The following is a 26,194-nucleotide window of genomic DNA, read 5'->3' on the forward strand; positions in this document are numbered from 1 at the left end:
TTCTAACAGGCTTTTGAGGTTTTGGCCTCTACGAAATATAACTTTGGGGTTCTTACCTAACTTCTGACATAGTATGGGGTCACTGGTCAAAAGATGCCAGTTTTTCTGTACCATGTTCAGAATGTTACTAGCGTCACAAGTAAATGTAATCAAACTCATAGTGAAATTGTCTGTACTATTACGTACTGGCAATATATTAGTTGTTCCCTTACTTGTGTTTTTGAGGATAGATAGAAAAATACCTTCCTCTCTTTTTGTGGCTACTTCAGTTGTAAGATTTTCAACTAATGTGCTAGGGTACCCCCTCCTAATGAACATGCTCTTTAAATGTTGACATTCAAACATGAAATCTACATCTTCTGTCACCATTCTGGCAGCTTTTACTAACTGTCCTTTTATGATTGCCTGTTTTTGGTGAAATGGGTGGTTGCTAGATAAATGAATGAAGGAGCTGGCATCTGTCTCCTTCCTGTGAATAGTTGCAACATATTCTCTTTTGTCTCTCTTTTTTGATGCAAACATCCAAATAAGCTATGGTTTCTGTGTTAAATTGATGTGTGAATCTTAGAAAGTCGACTATTGTTGGAGTGTGTCACTAGTTCTTTTGCCATGTTATGATCCCCTCTGATCATAAATATGTCGTCCAGATATCTGGTGTAAAAGTAAATTTTTTGTTGTATTTCCTTTTTCTGGTCTATCATATCTGATTCCCATTTAGGCATCACCAAGTTTGCAAAACCGCTACCGCAGGGGGACCCCATTGCTACCCCCACTTTTTGGAGGGTAATATTCATTGTCAAACATAATATAATTGTTAGTCAGTATAATGTCCAACAATTCGCCTACCATTGAGATGTCTGACTCTTTACTTCCCTTTTGTTTCAAAAACAGCGTCACCCACTCAATTCCTACTTGTTGCGGAATTAGACGTGTATAGGTCTTTTACGTCCACTGTCTAGAAACCATAGTCTCCATTAAAAGTTAAGTTGTTAATTTTTTCCAAAAAGGACCAAGAGTCTCTACATATGTATGGTTTTTTTTGGACATAGTTCTTCAATATATAATCTACTACTTTAGCACATGCATAGGTGATTGAGTTGCGTGCATCAACAAGGGGACTCATTGGGTTTTTGTGTATCTTTGGGACTCCGAATAGGAGTGATATTTTCTGGCTAGGAATAGTCAGTTTAATGTTCACTCTGTTTTCTAAGAACAAGTCTTCTAAGTACCCCTTGACCCTGTAAAGTCTTTAGTAACTTCATTAAGGGATACTTGTTCATAGGTTACAGTGTCTAACATTTATTTTATCCTGTAAATATATTCACAATTATCCATTATGACCAGGCCTCCGCCTCTGTCCGGTTTCATAGTTCTCACCTGGCATGATCTAATCATTTCTAATCGCAACTTTTCCTTTATGCTAATATTAAATCCAAGCTTGCTGTCTTTTAACATTTCTCTGATGTCAAGTTCACATATATTTTCAAACAAAGCGAGTGTAGGATTAAGGGGGGATTGTAAACACTAGGAATGCTAAATCTATCACTTGCCACATATTCAGCATTATCAAGTAATAACTTGAGATTCAACTTGCGTATAAAACGTTTCATGTCCATAATAAGTCTAGCCACATTAGTTTGTGTTGTAGGTACAAACGAAAGACCATTTGCCAATAGTTAAACCAGGACAGGTTTGGCATGAAGTGAAGAAAAACTGTGTACTTTGGAATCCCCAGTAACATTTACAAAGACTCACAGCTCATTTTTACTTGTTTGATCAAATGTTATCTTCTCTGTCTGTTTTCCTTTGCTGGTTTGTCTGGTCTGTGCCGTTCTCATCTGCTTCAGGTTGTTCCTCGTAGTGTCCGCCAGCTGAAAATTGAGTATATTTATTTCATTGGAAGATTCAAGCACTTGATTTGATGATGTACTGTTTAATTAATGGGAGGGTTGTGTTTGAATTTATCTGAAAAAGTCTGAGTATTTTCTCAGACGAAAAGTGCATCATGTGGAATAAATTTTATACTTTTTGATATTATTTCCATGATTTCTGACCGTTTTCTTTGTCAGCATTTGTATTCTTCCACACGTTTATCTAAGACATTTTGTATTTATCTTTTTGCAACTTTTATGTTTGACACTTTGAGTTCGCTTGCAGATGAGCCTTTTTCTTTTGCAGTGTATATAAACTTTGTTTTGTGTAAGTCTTATATTACCTGTAACTGTAACTCAGACTTGTAATTTTGCTTAACTTGATATTTTCAACCCAGGCCTCCGCTGAAAAAGGACCTGTGTCTAGTCGGACTTTCCCAATAAACAAATGTTAAATAAGTAAATAAATAAATATTTGCACATAAAACCTTCATTTAACCATTTAATCAAAATATATGTGTATGGGTCTGTCTCAGACATATTTAAAAAAATTTTTTTTTTGCCAGTCCCTTAAATGTTTATACACTTCATATTCTATTCCATTTGGTCCTGCAACTGAATCTGTATATACTTGTCCTAATACTTAATCTAACTCATTTAAAGAAATCTCATTTCCCAACTCTTTATTCTCTTTTTCTGTTAATTTTTTTACTTTCCATGTTTTTTCACGACCTTTTTCCTTTTAACATTTCTTGTACATATTGTACTACACTGTTCATAATCTTTTCCTGAGTTCTATTACTTTTGCATTTTTTTTATTTCTCTCATTACACTACCCTCTACCTTCACTAATCTGCTTAATTAACTTGATGCTTCTCTTTTTCCTTGTAAAAATATCTTTGCTTATGTAACAGTTCTTGTATTTTCTCTTGATTTCTTTTACACAAATCTTTTCTTTGTCATAGTCCTTTCTATCATTATGTTCTAAACGTTCCAGTGCATCGTTAAGTGTTCTTTTATATTTTTTTCTCTGTTTCTCACATTCTATATTGCCATTGGAAAACATTTTTTATATTTTTCCTAAAATATACACCATTCAGACCAGTTTTTTTTTAAAAATATGTAATATGATCTTTCCATAACTGTATTACTAACCAGTTTCCTTTTTCATTCCATGCTTTCTAATTTGTCCTTTTTATTCCTTTGTCTATTTTCATACTTTCTTTGTTTTCCTTTATCTCTAGACATATTGCAAGATGATCAGAAAATCCTTTCAACTACCTCCGCTTCTCATATAACTAAACCTTCATATTATAAAATAATCTGTTTTTGTTTTATACATACCTCTTTTGTAAGCCTATAAAATGTTGTCCTAAAGTTTTAATTTTTCACATCTTACAACTTCTAACATTTTTCATATATCCTTCCTTTTTTTTTTTTTACGGTCGCCCCTTAAATCACAATTAAATTCTCCTATAATAATCATAATCATATTTATCACTACATAGTCTATTTTAAAATCTGATGACTTAAGCTTTCCCTTTCTTTAAAGTTGCTATAAGCATGTAATGTAATTCTATGTACTTGTTTTATCCATTTTAAATCTGCAGTGGTTAATCTTCCCATTTTGGTAAAGTACCCATGAACTACCACATAGGCAGCAATCTACTTAACACCAAATGCGTGATAAGATTCCTTGGGACCCAGGTGGACAGTAGTCTCTCCTTTGATAGTGCTATTGCCACAGTAGTCAGGAAGTCCTTCTACGTGGCACACCTCATCATAAAAGGGTTCTCATCCAGGAAAAAAGAGGTCATTGTTCCCCTCTACTCGACACTCATTAGACCCATTATAGAGTACAGCGCCCCTTTTGGAATGTACCTCACAAGACATCTGCAGCAGCTGGAAAGGCCACAGAAGTACCTCACAAAGAGGATTACTGGCCTCAAGCAAATGCCCTACACTGACCGCCTCAAAAAACTCCAGCTTTACTCCGTAGTATATCGCCTACTCTGAGGTGATCTCTGCCCAACATATAAAGCTATGTCAAACCCAGAGCTGTTGGACATGCTACACCTAAAGAAATCCCGATCCCTTCGAGCTACACACCGTAGGGACCTAAACCCAGTCACCACAATAAACAGGACATGCTGGAGGGATAGATTCCTGTCCCAGAGACTTCCTATACTCTGGAACAAGCTACCCATCTATGTCAAGCAAAGTTCTTCATTAGCTCTCTTCAAAAAAAAATCTTGATGAGTGGATGGGAAATAGGAAATACTCACTGGGGATCACTTCTGTGTGTCTACTCGGCACTGGCACAGGAAAACTTTCTTGGGTGGCGTAAGCCATGGAACCTTGCTGGTTAGGCTTACGTAGGTCCTTGGGGCCAATAGCCTAGTACCTACCTATGAAACCTATAAGTTACAGCTAGTATCTTAACTGTATTTCTACAAAATGACTGTTTCAGAACATCTCATTTCCCAAATTCAAGTTTATCTTTCCTCCCCATAGTTTCTCTGTTTGTAATCTTTCATTTGTTAAAAATCTTGTATTTTCTAATATAATTATATCTACATCACTCCAAAATCCCTATTCTTCTTACTGTCCAGACTTACAGAAAGCACTTTATTTTTTGTTTTCCACTTTCCTTAGATTCGTGGTTTCATATGCTCGTAGCTAATTTCTAGGCTACCTTTCTTAATAAGCCTTTCTATGCCTAGCCAATTTCCTTCGCAAAGGTGAGAATCAAACACTGTACCTTGTGTCTGTGAGTCAAACACCTTAGCCATTATTCCAACTCCCAGTCATTAGCTATATATATATTTTTTTTTTTCATCCATTTCCTTTCCTTTGTTCCTTTTCACCTATCTGTTTAAATTTTCTTTTTCTGTCTTTTACCCCTATACCAGCAGAATAATTTTTTGTTTTACTATATATTTGTATCATTTGAAGGGGAGGGAGTCTAGGTACAGGGAGATTTGTCCACTGGACTGCTTCCAGAAAGGAACAGTCAGGCAGACTTTCAGGGGTTCTGTGGTCTCCTATTAGAAAAGGGACAGTGATGCCCCTGATTTTGTGGACCACCTTCTTCCCTGAGCCCACTTCCAGTAAAGGGCTTACATCTGCTGTCCCAGTCAGAAGGTGAGTCAGACTGGCATTTTGACTTTCAAAACCAGTGCAAATGAGGCCCTCTTTGGTTTCTGTTAAAGGGGTGTTGTGGGACCTCAAATCTTTCTACAGCAGTCAAGGTCTTGTCATCTTGCTTACTCTCTGTCCTGCATCTTTTCTTTGACAGTGGTTCCAAACAGGGCATATTCGTCATATGGAGTATTTGTAAAGGATGCTTTAAAGTTGCCCACAAAGTCACATAACGTCAGCCTAGCATGACATCGAATAGCTAATCCTGTGCTAGATACCATTGCTACTTCACCTGCCTTATTGCACATCAGGTGCATGACAAAGTTTGTGATAGTTCACATCATCATCAGGGTAGCTTGAAGTTGCTTTTAATTCCATCATTGGCTTCTTCTGAGTAGATAAAGCCTGTTGTGCCGCATCTCTGTGGCATCTCTTCATATGAGATTAAATAGTTCAGTGCATATAGGGCAAAAGTGCCTGAGGCATTCCCCCACTTTCTAGATCTGTCCATCATCCAGAAGAGTCCTCAGACAACTCATGTTTGAACACAACCACAATGAAATGTTTATTGGGGGGGTGGGTCTTGGACCAGAATAGTTTATCCTTTTTGGGACATAAAACTTTATCAAGCTTCCTAGGGATTCTCTCACATGTGTATAGCCCTTGCTACACTCTCCTGACCTCTGACTCTGAGTTTGTCAGGTGAGGGAACTACCCAGGATGTAGATGTCATCCCTTACACCTCAAAACACATCAGGATAGATAACAGCATTACAAAATGTAAACCAACTGTCTAACAGACATACATGTTTACATCTCCGCTTACTACAAAATGGCAGTTGGGCTCACATGTGCTCAGAATTTATACACTTGTGCAAGCCCCTAGAAAGCTTCTTAAAGCTGTACACGCACATTGCGCTATACACAGAAATCACTGATAACTCCCCCAGCACATATTTAAAATACTTCTGACAGTGTACTGTACTAAGCTTCTTTAAAGTATAACACAATTTACATCATGAAATTTTTTATACAAGTAGTCATAAGAACAAAAGCTTTTTAATTAGTTACTACTTCAGTTCATTTCAGTGTCCTTTCTAAACGTTAATGGCATAAAGTGGGGGTTTATGCTTTTGAGTCCTCCCACTACTTTAACAGTCAAATTTCTAGCTTTATCAGCCATTTCTTGCAACCACAATTAATGCCTATAAACTGCATCTAATGGGATTGATGTTCTACATGTCTCCAAATTATTCACCAATTTCACCTTGTTGCTGGTAGAGGTGGGGAAGCCATCTTGAGCTTGTCTGAAGCCTGAGTATAAGCTCAGCACAGGCTTATGATCCAGTAGATTAAAGAGCCGAGCCACAGTCGTAATTGTTTTTTTTTTAGTAACTGCTGACTGTAGATTCAGTCCAGACCTGCAGGCTAAGAGTGTTTTCTGTTAGGTCAGGTCTGCATATCTAAGCTTTGAGGTTGGCTGGAATACCAGACATGGTGGTGCCACTTGCCACAGTGCTGAAAAGGAAGATGTAAACATTTTTTCTTGAGAGGACTAATGCAAGACATTGTAGTTGGGCATTTTTTTTTTTTTTAAGATTTTCAGCTCATTTTTAGGATGGGGTATATGTTCCCACGGACAGGGAGGAGCCTGTTTCAGTGAGAGTGAGAGATCAGGAGAGGTTGGAAAGCACTACCAATGCTAAGGACAGCATGGGCAGATTTCTTTTGTTTGTTTTTATTGTGGGTAAGCCCCAGTGTCTCACTTGTTCCTGATCTTTATCTCAGTGTTGTGCATCTCCGAGAGGTGCTTAATGTGCGTTTGGGGCTGATAATGTGTTCAAGAGCAACATGATGAAATTACTGTATTATTTACAAGTTTATTTTTCTTTCACTCTTCTCACCATCAAGCTTCAAACATGTACAGAGAACTGGGATGTCGTTTTGGCAAGGGGTGTGGAGGCATCTTGTACATGAAAGCACAAGCCCATCATATAATTACAGCTGGCAAATAAGTGTTTTGACTTGTTGTGGACAGTGTATTTGTTTACTAATCACAAGATGAAATAAAATGTCACTGTAGTTCTTTTCTCAGTGAGAAGTTAGTGCACAGAAAGATGTTATTTTGGGGGGCATACAATACACGAGAACAGGGGGCAGTTATGGTTGATATTGTTTATTTGATGGCAGTATCCATAAAAGAGTAAAGCTTGCCATTATTGTTATATTTTGTAGCAACTTTACTGTCAGAGATGGAATACCTTCTCAGAAGAGGCATAGTCCACTGAAACAGTGTGTGCATTTTGTATCCAAGTAGGTTATTAAGAATGCTGAATTTGGTATTACTGTGGGTTCCCTTAAGGGACCTGAAAATTGTTTTCTTACATAAAGCTAACAAAATCCAGCATTTCACAATGCTTTTGTTGTTTCATTTAGGTATTGTATGTGGTAGACTGCGGTGGTGGTGCTGCGGTAGCGTTGTCGCCTCACAGTAAGACGTCCTGTTCGATTCTCAGCTAAAGCGTCTTCTGTGTGGAGACATGCATGAATGGGCCTACCTTCGTTGAAGGTTGTGCATCAGGGCCGGCAACTCGGCACGTAAAAATCTACTGCCAATCATTAGCGGACCGGAGTTCCGCTGTGGCGACCCCTAACCGGGAAAAGCTGAAAAACACAACATGTAGTTTTTACCTTGGGGTTGTTAGTTCAACCACATTATACAATAAATGGACAACTATGCACTAAATCATGATTAGGCCAGAAGAGGAAAACAACTGACATTTTTTCACAAGCCAGGGCAACATTAATGTTGCTGCATGTAAAGTAGTGTACTTCTACGCTATTGCTTATTATATTTTTTTCCATTTTTCATTGTCAGCAGACCCTGTAGCTTGGGTGCAGTGTAGGAGGTGGCTGGGTGCAAGCGGTTAGGAAGTATTATCAGCATACCGTCATTTGAGTGAATGCTGGCAATTTCAATGTCTGTTTGCCTGTAACTATAGCATTTGTTTTTCTTTTTTTTTTTTTTTTGTTACGTAAATAATCAGCCCTGTACTTCCAGATGCAGTTATTTTTAGCAAGGCTACTGCTGTGATTGTCTGCTCTGGCTTGGCTCTTATTGGGCTCTAAGAGCCAAGCCAGACCCTTGGCTCAGCTCTTCTTTAAAAATCCTAGCCTTGCCTGTTATTAGTTGCTGGTCTTCTTCCTGATTATATCAACCTCCTGACAGTGGACTCTGGTTCACATCCAACTTACTCCTGATTCTTCTAGTCAGCTCATGGGCTTTTTTTTCTGACATTCAAGCAGTTTCCTTAAGTAATGGAAAAGGTTTCACTGGGAAAGTCTATTTATGGGCTTTGTTATGAGAAAAATGAGAAGTGGAGTCCCCATCACCTTGCTGGCTGTTTGTTGGAAAAACTTTTTTTTTTATTCTCTCATTAGTCTGTTCTGCATCCAAATATATTTTCATAGATTCGTAGATCTGTACTAGTTAATCAGTATGCAGTACCATTGTAGACCTACCCAAAAAAAACTATTCAGAAGTTCCCTCAAGCCCCAAGGAAAGGCAAGATGGGATTTGAGGCTGTCAGCACATTTGTCTAGTTTTATGATGATGGTGCCAACAGAGCTTCTCTGCTTGACATGTAATTAAGGTTTGTTTCAGAGGTGAGGGATACATTCCAACATAAATGTATCACATCAGTGTGTTTAATTTATATGCTGGTGAAGGTATAATGCCTTTAACTGGATATTTGAGGTCCCATTTGTTCTGTGAATTAATAGAAGTTCAAAAAGGGTTGTTTCATTCATCACAGAGGTGTCTATAAGAGACAGAGGACAAAGAGGGGGCTGCTAGTCTGTCGTGATGACTAAAATTTTTGAACTGATCTTTTTAGTTATGAATCTCTGAAGTCTCTCAGGTTGAGTCTTTTAAGTAGCTCAGGTAACCTGGGCTTCCAAAGAAGAAAGAGAAATGGGAGCAGGAGGACACAATTTGTAGATACTTGGTGGAAAACTTGCGAGATATCCAAAGAAGTTGTCCACCCCACCAGAAAAACTGTTGTATGATTGAAATCACGTTACTGATGGAAATGGTAATACCAGAAAACACTAGTAGAATTTTTTTTTACAAGGGACAAGACATAAGGAATTTGTTGTACTGAAGATACATAAAAATTAGTTAAGTTTGACCTGTAGCCTATCCTGAAGTTAGAAAAATGGGTAGGCAAGGTAAGCCTGGTGGTCCTTATTGGCTCTCAGAATCTTTATTTGCTTTACTTTGGCGATGCTGCTGATGCAGTTTTTTTGTATGTGCATTTGTGACAGGAACATTTTCATCAGTGGGCAGTCTTATTTATATTATAGCTGTATCTGACATTTTCTTAACCTGGGTATGAGCTGTTAAACCCATTTCTACAGCTACAGCAGACAGACTTTCAGTTTTGATTGTATTACTGAAGTAGAAAGGTTTGGGCTAAAAAAAGATCTGGAAAGTGCTTCAAACTTCTTATGTACTTGTCACTTTCTGGCTTGTGGCACTAGTTTCCAGCCTCACCTCGCTCTCACCCACAAACCATATAAATGATTGTGGGGGGAAATCCCCCAGAAGGAGCAAGCACTGCTTGTTTTACATAAATAGCTGTAATTTGTCTTTTGTCTGCTGTATTCCTGCTCCCTTATGTGTTTCTCTTTCTTTTTTGAAGATGATGAACTCTACCAATGGCGAGTTGAATCCAGATGATCCTACAGCAGGGCACTCCAATGCACCCATCACCGCTCCCCCAGAAGTGGAAGTGACAGATGATACAAAGTAAGTACATACGTGTATATTATCCATTATCCTGTTCATATCTACTTGCTAATTACTTTATTATGCTCTTTGGGGAATAAAGGCAAAAAGTAAAATGGAACTTGTGCAGCTATGATAGAACTGGTCTTTTGAACAAGTTTTAAGAGTTTCTTAAACATTTTGTTTTATGCATTCACTTCATTAAAGCTAGTTCAATCTCGGTCATGACCTTGTTTTGTCATCCACACCTGTAACTTTAAGTCTTACTTCTGTCAGCCACTTTACAACATAGACTTTCATCAGGCCGGCCTCTTGTATTCTCCTTTTTTTAGTAAAGGCTTGCCTTGTGGAATCCCAGTGGATCAGGCTGCTGCAGTAAAATTATCTTCAGTACACCTAGAGAGGCAAGCAGTGGTGGGTCAGCAATTAATTGCATTAAGGAATGTGAGCCTGTCTGTTAGCTAAGATGTATGGTGGTATTCAGGCTGCACACAAATCCTTGGCTTGTTAATATTTTGGGTGGTCTTCCTCCACAGTGCCTCCCATGTCAGATTTGCTGTCCTTGTCTTATTATCCAGTGCCATTTATTTGTTTATGTATTTATTGACATTTGATTACTGGGAAAGTCCAACTGGGTAGAAGCCCATTTTTATTTCTGAGTCCCAGGGGGGAAAAAGCACCAGATTATTACAAAACATTTTAAGAGCAATCATTTCACAGTCTTCAAAAGTAAAGCAAAAACATCTGCAGTTTGTAATTGTAACAAATTAGACATACTATAAAACATTGGTTAAGGCAAGTACAGACAATGCCCAGCATGTTTGCTAGGTTTGTAGACAGACAGGAGTCTCTGATCACTGAATTGTAATGACTGGGAACATAGTTGTGTAGAATGGTATCTAGTGCTGGACAAGGCAGATGGATGGTGGATAATTTTATATGCAGTAAGAAGCTGTGTCTAACCGGGAAAAGCCGAAAGAAGAAGCAGCTGTGTATATGTTGGTTGATGAGGCAGTTTTGACCAAGTTAGGCTTTTTAGTACTAAACAATGGTGGGTTCTGAAAGGGGTATTTCCTGTAAATATAGCAACTTTGTTGTAGCATTGTTCAAGTTTTATTTTTTGTGAAGCCTGGTGGTTAGTAAGGATGTGAACACCGTAAAAAAGAGTGGGGAGGAGATTAGTGGCAAGTGTAGAAAGTTTATGGCTCTGTAAAGCATCCCTTGTTTTTGATGAGTTTTTCTTATGCAGTTTTGTACATGCATGTTGAATGTAAGCTTAACATCCTGTATCACCCATAATAATTTGCTATGAGGAGTGACTTCAGTGGTTGTATTATCAAGAGAGAGGGCTTTAAATTTTGTTTTTTCATGAGAGGGATTTGGGGTAAAAAGTAGTAGTTTGGCCTTTTATGAGTTGAGCATGAGTTCATTGAGTTACAAAGCCATGTTTCAGTGGCTGTTAAAGCTTCCTGTGTAGTTTTTTGAAGTGTGCCATGTTGTCAGATGTGTAAATGAGAGTGGGATCATCTGCATATTGTATTAGGATGACCTGTTGTGTGTGTGTGTTGCAGGTGTTGGTGAAAATGTTAGAGGAGGGGACCAAGGATAGAGCCTCGTGGTACACAGGTGGTGACTGGAAGGTAAGGAGAGAACATGGAGTGCTATTTTACGGACTGTTCACTAGCTTTTGAACCACAAAAGGGTGGGCTGTGAGAAACCTAGGAAAGACATTTGAAGTAGAAGTTTGCTGTGACAAACTGTGCCAAAGGCTTGAGAGAAGTCTAAAAATAAAAAAGTGACTAGTTTGCCGTGGGTCTGTATTAAAATCGCAAAACCTCACTTATGCGAATACGGAAATGTTGACACGTATAGCGAACCGCGAAAACACCGAACGTCCTGAAGCGCGAAATTTGAAATGTCGAATCATTATAGTTGGCCCTTATCCGGTATAGCTCCCTAACGTAAGTGTGCAGTAGTTACAGACCTTAGGGTTAGGGTGCGGGTTAAGGTAAGTGCATACATAGTAATACATGCAACCTTTACTTTAGGGTTAGAAGTAGGGTCGTGTTAAGTGTATGTATAGTAATATAGTTGTGTAGCTGAATGTATACATAATTTATACTTTTCCCATAGTTGGGTGGTGGTTGTTTATAGTTAGATACATTTGTGTGTAGTGAATGTTTGATTAGGATATGGGATATATGGGTGAAGTGTAGATATGGGGAAGTGTGGATTATTTATTTTGTTTGGGTAGGTAGTACGTAGCGGGCGGTGGGGATGGCCAACTATGGCGATTATTCGACATTTCAAATTCCGTGCTTCAGGACGTTTGTTGTTTTCTCTGTTCGCTATATATGTGTCGATGTTTCCGTATTCGCGTGAGGTTTCGCAATTTTAATATAGACCCGTTTGCTGTTATCTCTAGCTTTGTTTGACAGTATCTGTATAGTTTAAAACCACTCACAACCAAGTAAAATGAAAAAGAAAAAAACCTCCAGCACTGCAAATACATTGTAGAAGATTTATTGAACTTAAGCACTTTCACCCATGACAAAAAGGCTTCTTCAGGGTAAAATCACACCATAAAATTACATCTTAAGTACCCCTTGACCCATCTGTTAATACATTAATGACCAGCAATGTTAGATTTAAAAAGGTAAGGTACAATGTCATGTAGTGCGCATTGTAAAATAAATAAATGCTTAATGAATAGTTAAACAGAGATTAAACAAAAATGTGTGTATGTAATTTATAAGATTTTAAAATATACAAATGTTAAAATGCAAATGCAGTAACACTTAAGTATAATTATTTCAAATTCTTGCTCCTCTTTTTTTTTTTTTTTTTTGAAGTCCCACAATGGAATAAAAATAATTTAAACCTGGTTTATTAGCGGCATCTAGTTTAATGTGCCATATTGTCTCATTCTGCTCTAATAAACTTTCATAGTCACCCCCCTCTCTCTTTGACTAGTATCTTATCAATAGTAACGAATAAAAATCTCTTGAAATTTAATACATTCTAAACTATGTCTAAGTAAGGCATTAGTTCTTTTCTTTTTGGTATTGTTAATATGTTTCCCTAGCCTTTCTTTTAACCTTCTAATGGTTTTACCTACATAAAAGGCTTGACAATGAAATACATGTAGCAAGGCAAACCACCATGCAAGTGTTACAATTACATTTTCCAGGGCATAATATAGTGCGGCCGTAGTTACTGATGGTCACATACAGGCAGTCGTTTATATATTTATAGAATTTGTACATACCGCACTTCGGCATCATTGACTTAAATTTACAAACTTTAGATTCTAAATTGCTAACCATCCTTTAATGTTCTTTTACTACTACCCAATCTGTCCTTCACCTCAGATGTGAAGGCCCATATTCCAGGGCATTCTCAAGGTTTTGTTAATATAAACAGCATCATGGTTAAAGGGCACTACCGTAGTACATGCTCTGTTACCATTAGACCTTGACATTACTGTTGACAAATACACAGTACCATCAATTTTTTTAAATTGGGGCAAATCTACCAGATCTCTCCATTATTACTTAATCGCTAACTCTTTTTAATAAACCAGATGGATAACCCCTTTTTAAAAACTTATGTAGCAACTTGTCCAACTCATCAAGAAATAAATTGTAAACAGAAATTAACCTGGCTAAGTGGACCCATCTGCCTTTTAACAACACTGAAATAAGGGGTGATAGCTGTTAAAATGCAAAAATGAATTAAAGTCTTTTGCAAAAAAAGTAGATAAAAAACATGCTTCCATCATAATTGATATATATATATATATATATATATATATATATATATATATACATACATATACATACATATACACAAATATCTAAATAATAAATCTGTTGTTTATCTATTCTGTATTTCAATCCTAAATAAGAGGTAGTGCCACTTAAATCGACAAAGTTAGGGATTAAATCTTGCTCTCCTTTCCAGATAATGTGAATGTCATCCAAAAATCTAAAACATGAGATGACATTGTTAAAAAAAAAAAAAAAAAAAGCCAGATGTAAAAACAAACTTCCTGTCCCATTCAGGTTAAAACCATATTCACATAAATAGATGCAGATCTGGTACCCTTAGCCACACTGGAGTTTAACAGAAGAGCTCCCCCTCAAAATAGATAAAATTGTTGTGAAGCACCACCTCCATCTTCTTTCGGTTTTTCCCAGTTAGGGGTCGCCACAGTGCATCACCTGTCCGCTCATGATTGGCAGTGGAGTTTTTACAGTGTTGAGTTGCCAGCCGGGCGCCCAACCTTCCACAGAAGGCACACACATGCACACACTCACACCTAGGGCCAATACCACCTCCATACATTCAGTTAAACAATTAACCATGGAATGTATCAACTTTTCATCATGCTTCAAAACGTCTGTAAAAATTCCAGCCCTGTGTAATGAGCTGTAACAGAAAACAGATTAATAATGTCAATAGCTATCAAACTCCATAGAATTGAGCAAATCTAATAAATGCCATGAATCACACAATATATAGAGGTATTTGATAAAATATGTTTACAATGGAAATCAGTCTAAGCCGCTATAAGCTCAATTTTTGACCCCCCCCCTACAGCAACAGGGGGTCTCAAAGGAGGGTCAGCAACACTTTTATCTATTTTGGGAATTCTGAATGTAGAAGGTATGTTTGGTTTTTCAACCCTCAGAAATTCCAATTCATTTTGTGAAATATCTCCCTGATGAAAAGCATTGAATAAAAAAAATCTGATGTAATGTGATCCTATCTCGCCTACATTCTCTACAGATGGGTTCGGAGCCGATCCTCGGCTCCGACTCGGCACGCTATACAATAGAACTAAGTCTCTTATTGGCTGAGTTACCTCATATCCCAAGATGCACCACTACTGCTTCCCCAGATCTCGTTTGCCGCTTCTACAGCATAGACGTGGTCTCGGACTTGGCTGAGCTAAGTGCCTCTTAGTGATTATTTTTCTGTCAGAATTTTCGCTAAACTTACCCAAAAGCTGTTTTAACAGCTACTTATTGTTGTGTGACTGAGTATTTTAAAATTTTGTGGTAAAATTGTATTTTCTTCGACGGTAAAGGATCTCGTTTAAGTTAGAGGGGCCTTGCCTAGCCCACACGCCTTAGTTAGAGCTGTTTAACAGCTACTCATTGTGTGATTGTGTAGTTAAAAATTTTGTGTGGTAAATTGTATTTTTTCTTGGTGGTAAGTGATCCCGTTTAACTTAGAGGGACCTTGCCCTAGTCTACATGTTATTTTTCTCTTTGAAGTCAGTGTTGAAGTAGATAGCCATGTCGAAGGAACATAGGCCATCAGGATTTAAAAAATGTTCTGAATGCAATTATAAAATGTCCATTACGGACGATCATTCTTTATGTGTATACTGTTTGGGGCCGAAGCACCTCCAGGAATCCTGTAGCGTTTGCCATGCTTTTTCCTCTCGCGTGCTCCAAGAGAGGAAAAATAAGTTGATTTTGAAAGGGCTTATTACCCCTTCCTTTGAGGAAGCCCTATTTTCTTCTTCTTCCCCGTCGAGGAAGAAAAAATCTTCGGCTCCGACCAGCCCTTCGGATCCGGCAGCAAAAAAGTCAAGGCAGGCTTCTCCGTCGGCTCCACGGACTTCCGAGCCGAGGACGGAACGGTCTGCCTCGATGTCTCCAGCCTCGACTCCTCTGGCTTCGGAGCCGAGAGCTCAGGCATCGAGAGGCGAGTCATCTCCATCGGCTCCACTGCCTTCGGAGCCGATGAAGGTTGCCCGCTCAGACTCTTCCCCTTCGGTGCCGAAGTCCACATCGGCTCCGAGGGAAATTGCAGTGGTGCTGGAATCTCCCTCGGCGCCGATACTTCTCGAAACCATTCGGAGCCGGTCCCCCAGTCTTTCGGAGCCGGCGGAGAAGTAGACTCGGACCCGGTCGGTCTCTTCTCGGTCATCGAGGATGTCCGATTCGGATGTAGACAGGGTGCTTCAAAGGCTTTTTCAGTCTCCGGTCTTTCAAAAGTTGGTCTCTGCTCCAGCCCAGTTGGCTCCGGAGCCGGTTTCCCACCCTGCCATCTCGGTTCCTCCAACAGCTTCGGCGCCGTTGGAGTCGGTGTTGGTGGAGCCGGTGGAGGTTGTCGGGTCGGTTCCGACCCTAACTCCAACCCCGCCCTTCGGGTCGGTGTTCGGTACGCAGACCTCCTCTGTCGGCCCCGGGGGGGACGCTTCAGGACCGATCCTTTCAGTTCCGAGCCTCCCTCTCGGCGCATCGGCGGCGGGAGTTCCGACTGCTGTTGTGGCCTTGGGGGTTGAACCTTCCCAGGACTCTGGGGGTCCCGCCTTCAAGGCCATGAGGAGTGCCTTGGCCAAATCCTCTCTGGCCACGTCTACCATCTCACCACAACCTTCCCTTGGCACGGAGACTGGTTCCTTTGCAATCCCCCTGTCTCATGACAGCGGAGCCCTGGGGCCTGAGGTTACCCCCATTGGGGGTTCCCTTCTTCCTGGAGGTCCCTCCGAAACGTCTTCGGAGGAACCCCCGAGGAAGAGACAGTGCAAGAAGAACCACGTCGACTCCCCTGATGAGTCTCTCACCTCGGATACCGACCTCGATGATGCGGAAGGGTCCCCCAAGTCATCCTCGGATGATGTATCCTTTGCGGACATCTTGGAAATCCTTAAGCAACGAGGAGACTGGCAGTCCAAACCCCCTTCTGCTGAGGAGTTGGTGTTCCTCAAGGCCTTCGGGGCTCAGCCCTCTGCCTCCTGGGTGTCTCCGCCCTTCGATGAGCTCCTGGATTTGATCTCTCGAAGGGCATGGGAACACCCAGACTCTGTTGAACCGGTGCCAGCTCGCCCCAATAAATTCCTGTTGGCACCCCCGGATAAGGACTTTCTTTCCAAAGGTGTGGCTGTAGATGCCTTGGTGGTGGCATCTGCCACCCAACAAGATGTGGCAGAGGCTTCAATGTCCGTCCATCCTCCTAATAAGGAGTCTAGGAGCATGGATCGATTCGGGAAGCGCACCCTTGCTTCAGCAACCTTTACATTAAGGTCTCTAAACTACTTGACGCATTTTACGAGACTGCAGAGGGATCTGGTCAAGGAGCTTTCGGATACCCTCTCCGGTAACTTACCTGAGCAGTTAGCCCAGACGGTTAACTCCCAGTTGGCTACCCTGTCCTCCCTATCCAACTCGTCCATGAGGCTCATTTCGTATGCAGCCGAAGGAGCGAGCAGAGCGGCGGGCACAGGTGTTGCTCAACGGAGACAAGCCTGGCTACGCCTGTGTCACTTTGCGGTGGCCTTTAAGTCTTCCTTTGCAGACGCCCCCTTCGATGGGTCCTCCCTTTTTGGACCCAAGGTAAAGGACACTTTGACTCGCTGCGAGCAGGAGGTTATGACTTTAACTGCCGTAGGGGCCCGGTTTTCCACTCCCTGCAGTCCTTATCCCAAGGCTCGAAGAGGAGGGAAAATGTGGTTCCGTAAGTCTCAAAAGCCTTACTCATCGCAGCAGAGTGATTCCCCTTCTAGAGGCAGAGGAAGGGGAAATTTTTCAGGGAGACGCCGTCCCAGAGGCGGCAGAGGCCACCGCAACACTGGAGACCGTGAGTCCTTTCGTGGCTCCTCCTCCTTCCAGCATTCCTGAAGGAGTGTCCGACTGTGCAGCTTCGGAGCCAGTCGGGGGTCATTTTTCGAGGCACCTAAAGGCCTGGGAAAGTATCACTCAGGACCAATGGGTGCTCCGAATCATTGCAGGAGGTTACACCATTCCCTTCTCTCAACCCCCCCCCACCATCCCAAAGAATCCCGGACCCGCCACCCAGTCAACGGGATCTGGCAGCCATCGAAATTTCAAAGCTGCTTCAAAAAGGAGTCATCCAACCTGTCCCCGCAGATCAGGCCGGATCAGGGACTTACTCAAGATTCTTTTTGGTACCAAAAAAGACCGGGGACTTGAGGCCCATTTTGGATCTCAGCAGGTTAAACCGATCAGTGAAAAAGTCCAAATTCCGGATGGTCACCTTGCAAACCATTCTCCCGCTTCTGGAGAAGGGTGTTTGGATGTGCTCCATAGATCTCAAAAACGCCTATTATCACATTCTGATAGATCAGGCGTCGAGGAGACACTTGCGCTTCAGCCTAGGGGACAGTCATTTCCAGTTCTGTGCACTGCTCTTTGGTCTCATCACAGCCCCCAGGGTGTTCACCAAATGTTTGGCAGTGGTGACTGCTCACCTGAGAAGTCTAGGATTCCAGGTGTTTCCGTACCTAGACGACTGGCTCCTAACTGCCACCTCAAGGCATCTACTCTTAAAAACTCTAGCAGCCACTATCTCCCTAGGCAACTCCTTAGGAATCAACTTCAATTGGACAAAATCCGTATTGCTGCCATCACAGCGTATTCTGTTTATTGGTGTAGAAATAGACTCAAGGCAGATGCGAGTCTATCTTCCTGCGGAAAGGATAGCAACATTGCAGTCTCAGGTTCAGGCGTTACTCCTCAGACGTCGCGCTCCAGCGAGAATGGTCCTGCAGCTGTTAGGTTCCATGTCAGCCACCATTCTTCTCGTCCCCTTGGCAAGGTTGCATATGAGGATACTCCAGTGGCTCCTCTCAGTCCAGTGGTCTTATCAAGACCTCCCCCTCAGTCACCACATATTGATCACAGAGACGTGCAAACAGGATCTTCGTTGGTGGCTTCTTTCCTCCAACCTGGATCAGGGGCGACCCTTCGTTCCCCCATCCCCGTCGGCCACGTTGACTACGGACACCTCCCAGACAGGGTGGGGGGGACATTATCTGGACAGGTCGGTCCAAGGCACGTGGCACTCCGACGAGAATCTTCTCCACATCAATATCCTGGAAATGAGGGCGGTGCTTTTAACGTTGCAAGCACTGCACGATCACCTCCCCCAGGGGACTATTGCCATTCAGTCCGACAACATGTCAGTAGTCTGGTACTTGAACAAGCAAGGAGGGACCAGGTCTTACCCCCTTTGCAGAGAGGCCATGAAGGTATGGGATTGGGCGATTGCTACCAAACGCTTTCTAGTGGCAACGCACATTCCGGGGACATCCAATGTGATAGCCGACAGACTGAGCAGGACTATTCTCTCCCCCCACGAATGGTCCTTGAATCACAAAGTGGTAACACAGATTTTCACGAGATGGGGAGTTCCATGTTGTGATCTTTTCGCAACTCCCCTCAACGCAAAATGCCAGCAGTTCTTTTCTCTCATTCCAGTTCCGGGGGAGATCCCCAAGGATGCTCTGGTCCAACCTTGGCCCTCCGGTCTGCTATATGCTTTTCCACCAGTTCCCCTTCTCCCCAAGGTGATTCAGAAGGCGATTCGCTGGGGAAGCAAAATGATTCTAATTGCCCCATACTGGCCTCATTAAGTTTGGTTCCCCTTTCTTCGCAAGTATGCATTGGACAGTCCCTGGTTCCTGGACCAAGTTCCGGACCTCCTGACGCATCAGTCAGGACAGCTCCATCAGTCCCTACATTCATTGAAGCTAGCAGCTTGGCTACTCCTCTTCCGACCATAGTTAGGAGCCATTCTTTCGACCCTGAAGTCTTGCATATTTTGTCCTCGGCCCACAAGACTTCTACTAAAAAGATGTATAGCAGTAAATGGAAGAGGTTTGCTATTTGGGCCCAACTCCGAGGATTAGACCCTATGACAGCTTCGGTGTCAGAGGTTCTGAAGTTTTTAACTTCCCTGTTCAACCAGGGTTGTTCGGTGTCTACCATCAAAGTTCAATTGGCAGTTATTTCCAATTTTCACGAGAACGTAGAACCACCTTTAATGAGCAATAAGTTGTGCAAAGCTTTTATTAAAGGAGCTTGGCTTCTACGGCCCCCTATATCTCATCCCACACCACCGTGGGACCTTAACGTAATGTTAGGTGCATTAACCGCACCTCCCTTTGAGCCGGCAGCAACCTGTGACTTGAAATTTCTTTCTTGGAAGACTGCCCTTCTAGTTGCTATCACTTCAACCAGGCGAGTTTCAGAACTTCAAGCCTTGTCAAACCACCATACCTGGTGTTTCACAAGGATAGAGTTTCTCTTAGACCAAACCCATCCTTTATACCAAAGGTTTGTTCTAATTTTTGTTTGCAACAATCACTGGAATTACCGTTTTTTTTCCCTAAGTATACAAACAGAGCTGAGTATACCTTTCACAGCTTAGATGTGCACAGACAATTACGTTTCTATTTGGATAGGACACACCAAGCACGAAAACCAGATCAACTGTTTGTGTCTTTTTCGGACAATAAATTGGGCAAAGCCGTCATGAAAGTCACTATTGCCAAGTGGATCAGAGACTGTATCAGTCATATTTATCACATTTCAAATAAAAAGCTTACAATTCCAGTGAAAGCTTATTCTACCAGGGCTATGGCCACTTCGGCAGCCTTTCATTCCAAGCTCTCTATTAATGACATCTGTGTGACTGCTACGTGGTCTTCTCTACACACCTTTATTTCTCACTACAAATTGGATGTGGCATCTAGGGGTCGAGCTTCCTTCGGTTCCACAGTTCTCCGGACCGTTTTCCAATGAGCCACGGAGGAATTAGGTGCTAGGGACGCTGTGCCATCTGTAGAGAATGTAGGCGAGATAGGATCACATTACATCTTTTAGTTATGTACTTACCATAACTTTAGATGTATGGGATCCATCTCGCCTACATTCCTAATAACCCACCCTCCCTCCCCCTGCCTTGGAGGCCAGAAGAGACCGAACAGTCCGAATACAACTGTTTCCTCTCTTGAAACACCTGGCAATCTTATAACAACAGTCTATGTGTGTGTGCATGTGTGTGGACAAACAAGATCTGGGGAAGCAGTAGTGGTGCATCTTGGGATATGAGGTAACTCAGCCAATAAGAGACTTCGTTCTATTGTATAGCGTGCCGAGTCGGAGCCGAGGATCGGCTCCGAACCCATCTGTAGAGAATTTAGGCGAGATGGATCCCATTCATCTAAAGTTATGGTAAGTACATAACTAAAAGTTTTAGCATATGCCACATTAGTCTAATTTCTTGAAACTCCTTCATATGTATTGTTGTTTAAAATACTAAATATTTTACAGGAGTAATCAGTATAATTAATCACCACCCCTCCACCTTTGTCCAGCTTCATAACTGTAGTATTCTTATTACCAGTGTCTGTGTTTAACGTACCTGATTGGTCTGGTTGCTATTCGAGGCATCTGCAAGAAAAAGGTTACAAGCCTACAGATCCTTGCATCATCTGGGACAAGACTGTGGATCACCAAACAGGCTGTGGCCTGCTTTTCTTCTTGGGATTGGTGCTAACATTTTGCTTCTGGTGAGAGAAGAAGCAAAGGAGCAGTTGTATACCAGCAGAGTGAAGCTGTGGTGAGACCAGCATTAGTAGTAGCCAGGCAGTAGCCATTCATGCAACTCCCCTCTTTTCATCATTCTTGACAAGCTAATTCTTTGTTTTCAGTAAGTACTGCCTTTTTTGTTTCTAACTTCAGAATCTCTGCCTAAGTACTTCATCCTTAAATTTTCAGGGTCTCTGTATTAGTTTTCTCTCAAGTGTTTGGCAGTGCTGTGAACAGACTCAAACACCTTGAGTGACATTTTTCCTGTAAAAGCACAATTGAAATTTCTCCAATACCTAGCTGCACAAAGGACAACTAGTTTGCAGTGACAAGTACTGTCCACATAGTTGCAAATCAGATACTCCTGACACTGATTGATATTCTCACTCCAGCTGTCTAATCAGCAAAAAAGGGTCTGTTGCGATGGATATGAACCTTTCCTACTGTCTCCATTACCGGCTTGGTGGATATGGGTATCCTGAGTCAATGTAGAAATTGCATCATGTTTACTGACCACCAGTTAATTCTTAAACAAACTGGTATGGTATGCGAGAGATGTTTACACAATCTCACTGAAGGCAAAGCTCTCACATAAAAGTACTCCTAATGTCAAAAGGTTGTCAGTAGTACACGCACTGCACCCATCACGCACAATTCAAAGTAGACATATAGACCCAGATATGCTTAGGCACTTACATGTAACCTTCCTAAACCACAAAGACCTCCTAGACGAAGTACATATAACAAGTGCCCTTAGCAGCCCCAATTGTGCTCTTTCAAAATAACACCCACATCAACACATAGAGCTACATCTCATGGAGCCTTTACCTCTAAGCCCATAAAGCAGGTCTCCACACACTCCAATATTCTAGTCATTGGAGACTCCATTGTGAGAGATACAGATGTCCCTCTCACCAAGCTGAGTAAGGAGAAAGTTACGGTCAGTTGCTTATCAGGGGCTAAGATCCACCACATTACACATGCACTCAGGTCATTCAACCACGATTACCAATATGACTCAGTCATAGTCCATGTGGGGGTAAATGACCCGAGACATACCTCCCCAGACTATATGAAAAGAGATGTCATGGAGCTCTTGGAATATGTGTCTCAGGCTGGTATGAGCCTAGCATTGAGCAGCATTTACCTTCTCCAAGGATGATGCCACAGTATGAACAAAAGATGTTGTGTCTTTCGACTTTTCCTGGTTAGGGGTCGCCACAGCAGAACTCTGGTCCGCTAATGATTGGCAGTAGATTTTTACGTGCCGAGTTGCCAGCCCTGACGCACAACCTTCAATGAAGGTACGCCCATTCACGCATGTCTCCACACAGAAGATGCTCTAGCTGAGAATCTAACAGGACAACATCTTACTGTGAGGCGACAACGCTACCACAGAACCACCACCGCAGTCACAATATGAACAAAAGATGATTGACTTTAATAATTGGCTTAGTTTCTGATGCCATTCTAAAGGGGTGCAGTATTTGTCAGCATGGAAGGAGATGGTCAACTGACCACGCTACTTTGCCAGGGATGGTCTGCACCTCCCTTCCTCTTTGAATATTAGATAAAACATCGTCTTCCCCCACAGTGCCATTTTTAGGCAATGCTAAACTGAAAGTACTTCCGACATAGCAAATCAAAACCAAGAAAATCTGAAGGTATTACTGCTCAGTGCTGAGAGTCTAAACAAAAAACTTCACTCCCTAGAAGCTCTCTCTACCCTAGAGAATGCTGATGTCTGTGTGGTCACTGAGACATGGTTTAAAGCCGTAGAGAGCACACCAACAGTGTAAGGTTATAATGCCTTCCACATATTTAGGCTAGCTGCTTCACAGGCAGGGACTAAAGGTGGAGGTGTCTGTTTACATCAAAAATAAATATACTTCAAAGCTGGTCAAACAGGACAATGCATTTGAGCTGCTCCATGTTCAAATCACCATAGGTGAAATCCAATACCACTTCCTTGTAAGCTATAGGTCCCCCTCTATGACCCAGGAAATCCATACCATATATTTAAACTTAGTAGAAACACTAACCATCCAACCCAATACCATATTCATGGGTGACTTTATTTACCCCACTATTAACTGGGAATCGTGTATGACACCAAACTTACATGCATAGATTTTCTGGGATTTTGTAAACACAAACTCCCTGGACCAGTTAGTACAGCAACGAGGGGTTGTAACCATATTGGATCTGGTACTCACTAATATGTGAGACTGCTCCACACCTCCTCCTGCAATACCTTCCCTGGTAAGGTCAGACCACAAAATGGTCTCCTTTGAAGTAAAAATAAAACCTGGACCACCAGCTAAACCTGGAATATTCAAGAACTATTCTAAGGGTAACCTCCTGTTAAGTGAGAACCCTGGTAAAATTTCAAGCCCCCATAAAACCTACGAACACTTCTTCCTATGCAGAAATGTTCAAAGAAACCTAGTATAAGCATGTTAATAGCTGCATAGTGGCAGCTGTACCCACCAGGAAGAAGTACAGAACTAACTCAAAAAACAAGCCACCTTGGTGGAATCACAAAATCAGTTGGCTGTATAACAGGAGGAAGAAAATCATGGCAAAAATTATGAGGTGCAGCACCCAGCAGTATAAAAGCACTCTCATCAAAGTAAAACAACTCAGAGTACAAATAAAGTCTACCAAAGCCAAACTTGAGGTAAGTTTAGCCTCCCAGGCCAAGGACAACCACAAAGCATTCTTTAGCTATGTCTGCAACCTCAAAGACAATATGCAATTGTGTGCAGAGCTAATTGTAAATGGAGCCACCTATACTGAGCCAGAAGATATAGCAAATCTCCTGGCTGATAAATTCCGATTTCAAACTTTACTCCTTTCTCCCCCTGTACCTTTCCTCAGGAAATATCATCTGTCACTAGGGAACAGGTTCTTAATGCGCTTAGACCAAGAACACTGAATCAGTGGGCCCAGACAGTATCCCAGGATGTCTTCTAAATAGCATGAAACATGACCTATCAGGGTCTCTGGAATTACTATTTAACTGTAGCCTCCAAACAGGCTTCATGCCTCATGAATGGAGAAAGGCAACAGTCATCCCTCTGCACAAAGGTGGCCCATCTGCAGACCTTCGAAACTACAGACCCACAAGTCTCAGTAGTCTTATATGTAAAGCCATGAAAAGAATCATCATGTTAGATGATCAGTATAGTTATAGTAAACCTCCGGACACTGGACCCAACACAGTTTGGTTTTGTCATGGGCAGAGCATGCCTACTCAACCTGGTGGCCTTCTTTGAGAAGGTCACCAAAGCGATGGATGAGGACATAATCATTCACACTGCCTACCTTGACCTGGCCAAGGCATTGTTGACAAACTCAGGTTAGGTACAAACCCGTATGTCATCTGGTGGATAGCCAACTAGCTCACAGGAAGTTAGAATTAGGGAGTTCACCTCTATAAAGAGGACAGTCACAAGTGGAGTCCCTCAGAGATCAGTCCATGGACCGCTCCTTTTTGGCATTTACTTCTCAGAAGTCAGGGCCAATGTGAGTGGTCTCTGGCTGACTAAATTTGCAGATATTGCAAATTAAGAGTGGTCATTGAATTTCACACTGACACAAATGTTCTCCAGGAGGGGCTGATGCAGACAAACAGCTGGTGTCTGAGTCATGGACTAAAGCTAAATGCCAAGAAATACACAGTAGTATCCTTTGGGAAGACCTCCATCCCTGGTAACTATCATATTGACAATACACCTCTTAGAGTTGACCCAGTGGTCAGGGACTTAGGGACACACACACAGTAATCTAGCCTTTGATCTTCACATGTCTACAGTGGTGAGGAAATCATTCTATGCTGTGCAACTTATAAACAAAGGTATGGCATCCAAGTCCAAGGAAGTCATTGTTCCACTGTATTTGGCATTCATCAGACCTATCATTGAGTACAGTGCCCCCTTTGGTATGTAAATAACCAGGCATATCCAACAATTGGAAAGTCCACAGAGGTTCCCTCACTAAAAGCTACAAGGGCGTAAGAAGTATGTCCTATGCAGACTGCCTCAAGGCCCTATCCCTGTAATCTGTCTCCTGCAGGGTTTTGAGGGAAGATCTATGCCTGGCATACAGGACATTGTCAGACCCCACTCTGGACCTCTTGCATATCCACAAAAACAAACAGCACCAGAATTACCTGTTCTCAAGACTTAAACCTGGTATATAAATAGGACCTGTTGGAGAGAGAGGTATGTATCCCATAAGTCACTTTGTCTATGGAACAGGCTCCCCATCCATGAAAAACACAGTTCCTCCCTAACCCAATTCAAGTGCAACTTGGACAATTTGATGGGAAACCAAAAATTCATACTTGGTTTGGCACCTATGTCTGTAATGGACACAGGTAACCTGTAAATGGTTCATCTCCCAGGCCCATGCTTACACTTATCAAGGGTATCAGAACTTGTCAGAGATTTGGGATGCTTGGCTAGTCTTAAAAAGGCCCATGTGGTCATTAGCCTAGTAAACATCTGTGAACCTGTAAACCAAATAGTTCATATAAAACAACCCTGCCATTCTGGGGTACGTTTTCCTTTTGACCCACGTTCTTATTAAAGTTTCTTATCCCATATTCACAAAAACATTCAAAAGCAGATACACAAGGATTGGATGGGGGAATATAGATACTTTTCCTTTTCAAAACTGCGGATTCACAGCTATCAAGACCAAAACACGTCTTAAGCTTCAGTAATCTGATATACAACTTAAAATTAAGTAATAACTTTGCAACATCAGTTTTAAGTGAAGGTGCAAACCTGAATACTTCTCTTAACCAGGAGTAATGTGTGGATGACAAACCTATATCACTTAAATTGAAAATATTAAAAAATACTAATACACCCCAGTTGTCCATAGCAGTTATCACTTGACCCCAAAATGTCCCTTAATTCATCATTTTGTAGTTGTTCTGCTTGGTCATCCTCCCCTTGCCCTTCACTTTCCTCCCCCGAAACCCCCAGAAGAATTGAATGTGTTCCACCTCCCCGGAGAGCCCTCCTTTCGTG

At 41.7% G+C, this 26,194-nt stretch overlaps 1 protein-coding gene across 3 annotated transcripts in view; it reads left to right on the plus strand.

The window, feature by feature from the left end:
- Positions 1–26,194, plus strand: part of CSNK1G2 (casein kinase 1 gamma 2) — a 936,064-nt gene that overhangs the window by 857,959 nt on the left and 51,911 nt on the right. For all 3 annotated transcript variants that reach the window (XM_044053978.1, XM_044053977.1, XM_044053976.1), the window contains one exon: positions 9,716–9,822. In XM_044053978.1, coding sequence (XP_043909913.1) covers positions 9,716–9,822 — 107 coding nt within the window. The remainder of the gene's footprint in view (positions 1–9,715; positions 9,823–26,194) is intronic.

This window comes from Protopterus annectens, chromosome 13.part0 (assembly GCF_019279795.1).
Source record: "Protopterus annectens isolate FY-2018-M chromosome 13.part0, PAN1.0, whole genome shotgun sequence".
In the NCBI taxonomy this organism is placed as follows: Eukaryota; Metazoa; Chordata; order Ceratodontiformes; family Protopteridae; genus Protopterus; species Protopterus annectens.